This window comes from Otolemur garnettii, unplaced genomic scaffold (assembly GCF_000181295.1).
Source record: "Otolemur garnettii isolate 467f Iridium unplaced genomic scaffold, OtoGar3 scaffold00020, whole genome shotgun sequence".
Classification (NCBI taxonomy): domain Eukaryota; kingdom Metazoa; phylum Chordata; class Mammalia; order Primates; family Galagidae; genus Otolemur; species Otolemur garnettii.
The window spans coordinates 7,326,505-7,335,385 of record NW_003852415.1 but is presented as its reverse complement, the minus strand read 5'-3'; the positions used below and the strand labels follow the sequence as shown (position 1 = coordinate 7,335,385).

The 8,881-nt window shown below is 34.1% G+C and overlaps 1 protein-coding gene across 1 annotated transcript in view; it reads left to right on the top strand.

Moving 5' to 3' along the window:
* CEP128 (centrosomal protein 128) overlaps nucleotides 1-8,881 on the top strand; it is a 386,614-nt gene that overhangs the window by 77,851 nt on the left and 299,882 nt on the right. The window contains exons 10-11 of the mRNA XM_023511493.1: nucleotides 7,555-7,641; nucleotides 7,989-8,063. Coding sequence (XP_023367261.1) covers nucleotides 7,555-7,641; nucleotides 7,989-8,063 — 162 coding nt within the window. The remainder of the gene's footprint in view (nucleotides 1-7,554; nucleotides 7,642-7,988; nucleotides 8,064-8,881) is intronic.

The window sequence follows — 8,881 nt, the reverse complement described above, 5'->3', positions numbered from 1 at the left end:
TATAGGATTTTCTTTCCTTGATGATGGCTGAAAAATAAATTTCTTTTAACAATTTAAATAATATCCACCTAGCTATTTTTGACTTAGATGTTGGTTCAGGGATTTAGAAAATGAATGCATTGTTTTCTGCCTAGAAAAGAAACTTAATTTTTTTTTGTTTGTTTTGGTTTTTGTTGGCACAGATAATCCCCAACTGGATGAACTTAAAGGCTAAAATTTTCCATGACTTTAGCTAGCTAGCTCTCATGGGGGAGGAATCTCTAACTTGATTTGAGAAAAAGCAGAATTTAGAAACTCACATGTTCTCACTCACATGTGGGAGCTAAATATTAAAACAATTGATCTCATGGAGACGAAGATTAGAATAATGGTTACCAGAGGCTAGAAAGGGTAATGGGGCAGGGGGATAGAGTGAGGGTGATTAATGATTGAAAACCATTTCTAACAGTTAGAAAGTTAGATAGAATGAACAATATGTGATAGCATAATACAGTGACTACAGTCAACAAATAAGTTAGGGTATACTTTAAAAGAAGCATGAAGAATGAAGTTGGAATGAAGTTGGAACAATGAATGTGGTGATAGATACCAATTACCCTGATTTGGTTAATACACACTCTGTGCCCATATAAAAAAATTGCGCTTATCTTATAAATTTATACAATTAGTGTGTACCTATAAAAATTATAAATAAAAATTTTAAAATAGAAATTCAAAGAACTTGACAGAGTTAAAAATCTATGCTGACTTAAATGAGTAGTTCTCAGCAATAAAATCCTGATGTATTATACATGTATGTTGCATTTCAAAATATGTATTTTTCTATTGTGGCTTGATGGCTTGAGAGCTGTATTTAGGTTTCCCAAGAGAATTTTGGAGATAAACACTAAATTTCCATTTTTTTAAAAAAATTCTATTTAGAGTTTCCATCATAGTGTTTTATACATACTGAGTATTTAATAAAATTTTTGCTTGATTTGAAATATAACAAATATCCTTAAAGTTATTTAAAATTCTTAATGTACATAAATGTAAACAACTTGTAACTCCAATTTATAGTTCATCTGGTTGACTTTGGTTCAGCATCTCATTATGTTTTGTGCAGCTTAAAATATTTGTTCCCTGACTTTCATGCCTACACGAAGAATTTAATTATAAAAATATTGTAAGACTGTTTTCTAATTTTTTTTAAAATTTCAGTGCTGTAAGTTCTTTATTTTTTTTTTGCCGAAAAACAATCTGACCCCCAAGTATGATACTGACCTACTGTTTGCTAGGAGCACTGACTTGTTTGTCCCTAGTCTTGTTGATTTACCAGTCAGTGAATCAGCTACATGGTCTTCCCCTTGTGACAAAAGTCAGGCAGCTGTAGCGCTGCCAAGTGATTAGGATGAGTTGGGATAGTTTATAATTTCTCTCTGGAAATTTCATTGGCTTGTGTGGGAGTTAACATGTGATCTTTATTTCATTCCAGTGCCATTATTCTTAATCAAGCTTGCTGGTCCATTTAAAGTAGACAAAGGGCCTTTAATTCCCTATTTGTTCTACATCTTTGAGTGTGTTATCTGTTAGAGCCTCTTGGTAAACATGTCTATTGTCAAGGTTGTAGGGATTTTTTATGGTTAAATGAGAAGTCTATAAACATTTTTCTTTTACCCTTTCCACTCTTCTCTAAAAGGAAAGATTGCATTTTTTTTTGGATTATATATACCTGTGAGAGTTTAGAATTATCTACCTCTGAAGAGCTGAAGTAATATACTACTCAATTTCTGAGTCTTTTTAATGGAAATTGGTACACTTAAGGAAAAAAAGAAAAATTGTTATTATTAAAGACTTAAATGCCCCAGAGACCCTCTGTTAGGCTCATTGTTGTTACTGTGAACTGAGACATGTAAAAGGCAGCCTGAATCTTGGAGCAGGGCACATGATAGCTTTATAGCTAAACTGCTCTTAAGAAAAAAACAAGCTTTAAAGGGCAAAATAACATAGTAATAGAAATTCATTGGCATGTGATTTTTTCCCCTCCTTTTATAACTGCTATTACTGAGTCAGTTTTAATATAATTCTAAGTTGCTTGATCTAAATCAAATGGAAAAGAAACCCAGTGCAGGCTTACACCCCTAAGAAAGAGAGCAAATGAGTGAAAGTTTATTATTAAAGTTTGAAGAAATGGTTTGTAATTTTGGTTCATTTAATTTTTAAAATGTATCCTGTGTGTGTGATCTTTGTTTTCAGAACTTTAAAAGTGCTTCAGTCTGTATTTAATAGGTCTTAAGAGTTGGATTTTCTTTCTTTGCCTTTCATTTGAAACTAGATAATATAGAAAAATTAGTTTAATATTCTAGGCTAGAATACTGCAGCTCTGTATTCTTGTTTACTGACTCATGATATATAGAAAACAGAGATAGTGTGCAACATAATGGCATTTCTAGAAGATACAGTGGAAATGTAGTCATGTGCCTTGGATGCTCCTCAATACTTTAGACCATCTACTATAAATGGTAGAATTTAAATTCTCGTGGACTAAATTTTCTAAGACATATATTTTTATACAGCAAAAGGAGAAATATAAAAGGGGAATATTAAAGTTTTAGGTAGCAATTATAGTTACAATAGAAAAGTATGTTATTTTGGAAAAGTAATATAAATAACTGATGAAAAGTGAGGAAAAAAGGAGCAATACAAGATTATTTTAGCAAATTTCTAAGCACCCGAGAGAATTCAACTCAATATGGAAAGGTGGATTTTTAAAAAAAATACAGTTGACTTTCAGAAGAATTATGTTTTTATAGGGTATAACTCTGTATACTGTAAAACACAGTTTGAGTAAAGTTTTGCTTATTTTCATTTCTTTAACGCCAAGTAAAATCATTAATATTTATGTTAATTATGAGAAAAGAAGATTGGAACACATATCTCTTACTGTGAGAATGAAGGTAATTATTTTCTACTCTGCCCTATAGGGGGATTGGATTCTGGTAACTGATGAGTTCTTTATTTACAGGATGGGGAAGTTGCAGTGTTAAGTGTGGTTATATGTTTGGATGTTCCAAATTAAGAACTAGGCTAGAGGTAAATTGCTCTTCATAAGCCTGGGGGAAAGGTCTAGCAGCTGCAGACAAACCCAATAATGAGACTGGACATGATGTAGGTGAACAGAGAGGAAGGAGCATTGCTGGTTGGTGGAGCAGCGTAGAACAATTATGAGAAAAGTTATGTTTGATGGAGATTTGAGTAGTTTATTCCAATCAGTTAATGTAGTCTCGTGTGAATTCTAGATCACTCACTAATGTTTTCAAGATACGCAGATTTTTTTGAGGCTCATGACAGGGTCAGCATTCTACTTACTGGCAAACACTGGTCTGTGAGTCAACTTGGTAGGAATCTGGGTTGCATTAGACCATAAGGTCTGAAGGAGGGAAATTTTTTAGGCCAAGAAAGAGACCAAATAGCTGCTGTTGTGAACTATGGATCTAGCTGTGAGCTAAAGTTGGTGGGTAAAACTTTTAACTATACTTATGTAGCCTGAAAGTATCTCCTCATATATGTGTTAATTAGTCTGGTAGTTTTAGCATATTTCAACACATTATTTGATACTCTTCTTCTGGGAGATAGAGCTTAATTCTTCTCCTCTTGAGTGTGGGCTACACTTACTGACTCTCTTCTAATAAATATATGGAAAGGGAAGAATACAGACTTTATTGTGTGTAAACTTGGCAGACATAACCTCTTCTTGAGCGGTCAAGGCTAACCTCACCAATCACGAGTCAGGTTGACATCACGTACACTGCAATTTGATGCAGGGAGAGTGGCATTATAACTCTGTGATATCCTCCCCCCTATTTATAAGCTCTGTGTAATCATAAGAAGACATCAGACGAACCCAAACTGAGGAACATTCTACAAAGTACCTGACTAATAGCCTTCAAAAATGTTAAGATGAAAAAAGATAAGGAAAAGTCTGTATGTGAAGGACATAGTTCACCAGTTTGAAAGTTAAATTGTCAGAGCTTGTAAGAGATGTTTATTTATGCGTTCAAAATGATCAGTTTACTGCCTAATATGTGCCCAGTAATATCTTAGAAATAATGTGACGATAACAGACAGGGTGTTTGGTATTCTGGAACTTACACCATAGTGACCTGGAAACTTTCATATGACTATCTAGAAATGGAAGTGTCTGGGCAAATGATGATTATTTTGACTCAAGTAAAATTTTCAGTGTTTATTCTGAGTGTCTATTTAAATAAGCACAAGTAATTGTGTGTATATATACATATATATGCACATATATAAATTAAAATGCAGTGAACTCTTGGGAGTTTAGACTGAGTTAAACATGTAACATGTCTTTTTTTTTTTTTTTTAAATTTAATTAAATTATTTATTTAGTTTTTGCAGTTTTTGGCCAGGGCTGGGTTTGAACCCGTCACCTCCAGCATATGGGGCCTGCGCCCTACTCCTTTGAACCACAGGCACTGCTCATCTCTCTTATTTTTCAATGTAAGATGCTATAGATTTTCAAAATTTAATGTTTGCAAATTATGGGAAAGGCTCAGAAATGGACTAGTTCCTATTAGGAAACTAGAACAACTCCTACTCTGGATAATTTTTGGGGTTCAAATTCTTTTTTCTTTCTCTTCCTTTTTTTTGAGACAGAGTCTCATTCTGTCACCGTAGATAGAGTGCTGCCATGGCATCAGCTAACAGCAGCCTCAAACTCTTGGGCTCAAGAGTTCTATTTTTGGTAGAGACAGGGTCTTGCTTTTGCTTAGGCTGGTTTTGAACTCCTGAACTCAGGAGATTCACACACCTTGGCCTAAGTGCTAGCATTATAAGCATGAGCCACTATGCCCGGCCTTCAAATTCTTAAGTAAGTTAAAAACTCAAGAGTTATAGCACAAGGCTGTCAATTTTAAAAGTTCAGCAGGTGACTCATTGTTTTACATCAGCAAGCAGAGAGAGGAGGAGGAAATAATTTGAAATAAGAACAGATATACAAAATCACATTGGAAGTATCACTTCATCTTAGCCACTACTGGTTGAAGCCTGCAGAATCTTCCAAGTTAGGTTTTGAGCTCAGCTTTGGAATGGCTCTTGCATTTGGGACAATCCCTTCTTATTTGAAGTTGTTTACTCCTTCTGTCCAGTTTTTCTGTTGTGTCCTCAGAAGCCGTCACCTGGCTTGGGTGAACCTTTGCTGAATACTCATTTGGAGTGACTTCCACTCAGGAGTTTGAAACCTGAAGTGGAGGCTGACTATCATTTGGTGAAACTTGTCAACTGCCTGAAGTCTTCCTTCTGATCATCCCTTTATAGGAAACCTTAGACTGTTTTTTAGACAGATAGAGGAGTATTGAATCATGTTTTAGATTGAGTTAAACAAAAAGACACAAAAAGTTATTGAAAAGAAGAATAACTGATTAAGTTTAACTCATTAAGAATAGAGCTAGGTTAGAATGATGATGTAGAATAAGACAGTTCAAAACTTTACAAAATGGGCTCAGTGCTTGTAGCACAGTGGTTATGGCGCCAGCCACATGTACTGAGGCTGGCAGGTTCAAACCTGGCCTGGGCCAGATAAACAACTATGACAACTGCAACAGAAAAGTAGCCAGGTGTTGTGGTGGTGCCTGTTGGGAGGCTGAGGCAAGAGAATCGCTTAAGCCCAAGAGTTTGATGTTGCTGTAAGCTGTAGCGCCACAGTATTCTACTGAGGGCAACAGAGTGAGATTCTGTCTCAAAAAACCCCCAAAAATTTGTAAAGTGAATTAATTAAAAATGTAGCAATAGCTTCTTCCTTATCTTTTTCTTCATCCTTCTGTCACACACATAGAGTAATTGGATGGGGAAAGACTGAGGAGCATGGAAAAAGTAGAGATGCTAACAGTAATTTTTAAGTTTCTAGGATAAATATTATTTGGGAAAAATTTATAAACATATCCCACCTGCTAAAATAAATTATGCATACGGAATTAAATATTGTTATTATAAATTCCACTTATCCTACAATAAAGAGCAAACGTTAACCATCAGAATCGTTTGTTATTTACCCGACAGGCATTATATTATGATTTGTAATACTTTATCAACATCAGTAATGCAGTAATCATAATAGCTGTCTTTTATTTCAAACTTGTTATGCAGTGTTATCCATATGTGCTTTCCAAGTAACAACTATTTAGTCTTCCCCACCACCCAGTAAAGTTGGTATTATTATTTCAATATGGAGCAGCAGTGCCACTCAGTGATTAAAGGCAGGCAGCTGGAATCTATATCTTCTCTGTCACTAGCTGGGTAACCTTGGGCAAGTTATTCAATGCTGCATGCTCCAATATCTCTCAGTAAAATGGGCTTAATAATAATTCATGGAATTGTCATGAGGACTAAATGTGTATATTTAAGATATGTAATGTATTTACTTATACTATAAAAGTGTTGTAATTTTGTACTCAAGTCAGTTTTTGCTTTGATGATGCTTCTATGCCTTTTTACTCAATTGCAATTTTACTTGTGAGAAAATGGCAGAGGGAGCTGTAATCTCATGGGTAGGGGCCGTTCTTATTTATATACACATGTATTAATAGTCCTAGCACAGTGTCTGACACATAGGAAGTGCATGTAGAAAATATTTGTCAAGTGTGTAAGTGAATGAAATTGATTATGATTGAGTATACTTTCATCAGAGTAGTTTTTAACATATTTTTCTGTTTGCCTAAAAGGTTTTCTTTTTTTCCCTCTATTGATCGTGTTAGAAAAGGCTTCTGGCAACCTGGCTTTTCCCAATTTGGAGTGACCTTTGTATATATACCTTGCTAAGTCAAAATGTTAAAATTCTCAAAATTTTTAAACAAATGGAATGCATTTCAGGCATCATGAAAGATTGCTCCAAGTACAGTTTTTTTTCTTAAATTCAATTTTATATGAACATAGAAACAAATTGACATAATACATAATGTTTTATATATGAACATAAACACTTTTCTTTTAGTGTCATTAACTTTTGGTATTTGTATTTTCTTAACGTTCTTTTTCCCTAGTTTATTAAAGAAGGGAACCTGCAGAAAAGAATTTCTATGTGAAATATGGTTTGAAGAACCAGTTTTGTGTTGTGATAAAATGTCATATATACCGTAATGATGCAGTAAGCATGTTATTATCCTGTTGTTAGCATTTTTTCATAATTAGATAAACTAGTTTTTGGTAGTTTGTCTAAATAGTTGAATAGCTCATATAACTCTTAAATACTATTATTTCATCAAGTGGTAAGCTTTGTTTGTTTTCAGGGAAACTGTTAGCTATCTAGGCTTTCCCCAAAGATGGGGAAAGATGAAACTAAATGAAAATTAGGAAGATTAGGAAGTTGTTTATATTTGTATCCCTACTGAAGTGTTCTTAAGGTTTTAGTGAATAAGCAGGTTGCAATTTATTTATGGATTCTGTCCAACTTATATATTGTCCTCAGCCCAATAAATCAATAGTGAATCCTAGTGGGGACTTCCATTTCAAATATATTTTGGAATAATACATTCTTTATCATCTCTTTCATTGTAGGCTCTGAAGAAACAAGAAGCTAAAGCAGATGAGAATGAGGGAGCAATGAAAAATAAGTTAAGGCAAACTGAGACTGAAAAGAATCAAGTAAGATTTTATTTGTTTATTATTTTTATTTTTTATTTTTAGAATATAAAAATATAAGTACATTTTATATTAGAGAGAAGGAAGAGAGTCTTGGGGGGAAATGAGAAAGAGAGAGAGAGGAGAGGAGAGAGCAGGGAGTGAGAGAAGGGAAGATAGGGGGGAGAATAGGGACAAGAGAATGGCAGGTGTCCCTAAAAAAGAAGGAAGGAGGCCCAAGTCATGTAAGATTTTAAAATTAGTCTTTCAAAAAGTAATGTGATTTGAGGCCAGCAATACTTGTCAAGTGCCTTGAAATGTGTCCCTAATGTCGTTTAGAACAGTTTCTTCATTCTTTTTTGGAACTCTAGCTTGAACAAGAATTGGAGCTATCTAGGAGGTTATTGAGTGAATCAGAAGACAGCAGAGAAACACTTTTACAACAGGTAAGTCTATGACACTATGATAATATGCTTTTCATTAAATCGTACATTCTGCAAATGTCTTTTTGAAAGGAAAAAATTGTGTCTAGAAATATTTTTTTCCTAAGGATTGTATATTAGCACACATAAGCAAAAGATGAAATCCTTTCAGGACCTTTCAGAGAAAGCTTGCACAGAACACCAACTGAAGGTCCCCCTGTGGCAGTGTAGCTGGCTGACTGTTGCTAGAATTTACTAGCTATCTTTCTTAGTGTGAACAACATAAAAGAAAGACTGGATGTGTAAGATAAAATTTTCCCAGGAGCTTAATTTAATTAATTTATTTATATTATTATTTTAGCTTCATTTTATTTAAGGAAGCATTGGCAGTAAAAGACAAAGTAAAATACATAACACAGACCTTTGCATCTTCAAGTTACTGTGAATACATCATTGTCTTTCATTCATGTTTCAAGATGCTGCCTGGCCTCTTGTAATCAGAGATATGGCTTAATTTTTAAGCATAACATTTTGCAGACCATTAGCCCATAATGGGAGTTTGGAGCTTCTGCTAGTTAAAGTTCCATAACTTTAAAAAGCCAACTATATACATTATATGTGGGTTTCTATTAAGTGCAAAATGTCTAGTTTCCTTAAGTACTAAGTTTGACAGTTGATATCTCTGGCGTTTCATTTTGACACTTCTTGTTTTATTTTTATTGTGGAGGTACATTCTCATTCTTTCAAAAGCACGTTTTGGCTTGTGATTGTCTTTCAGATTTTTTTTTTTTTTTTTTATTGAACGATAACTATGTACATTAATGCACTTCTGGGGTACAGTG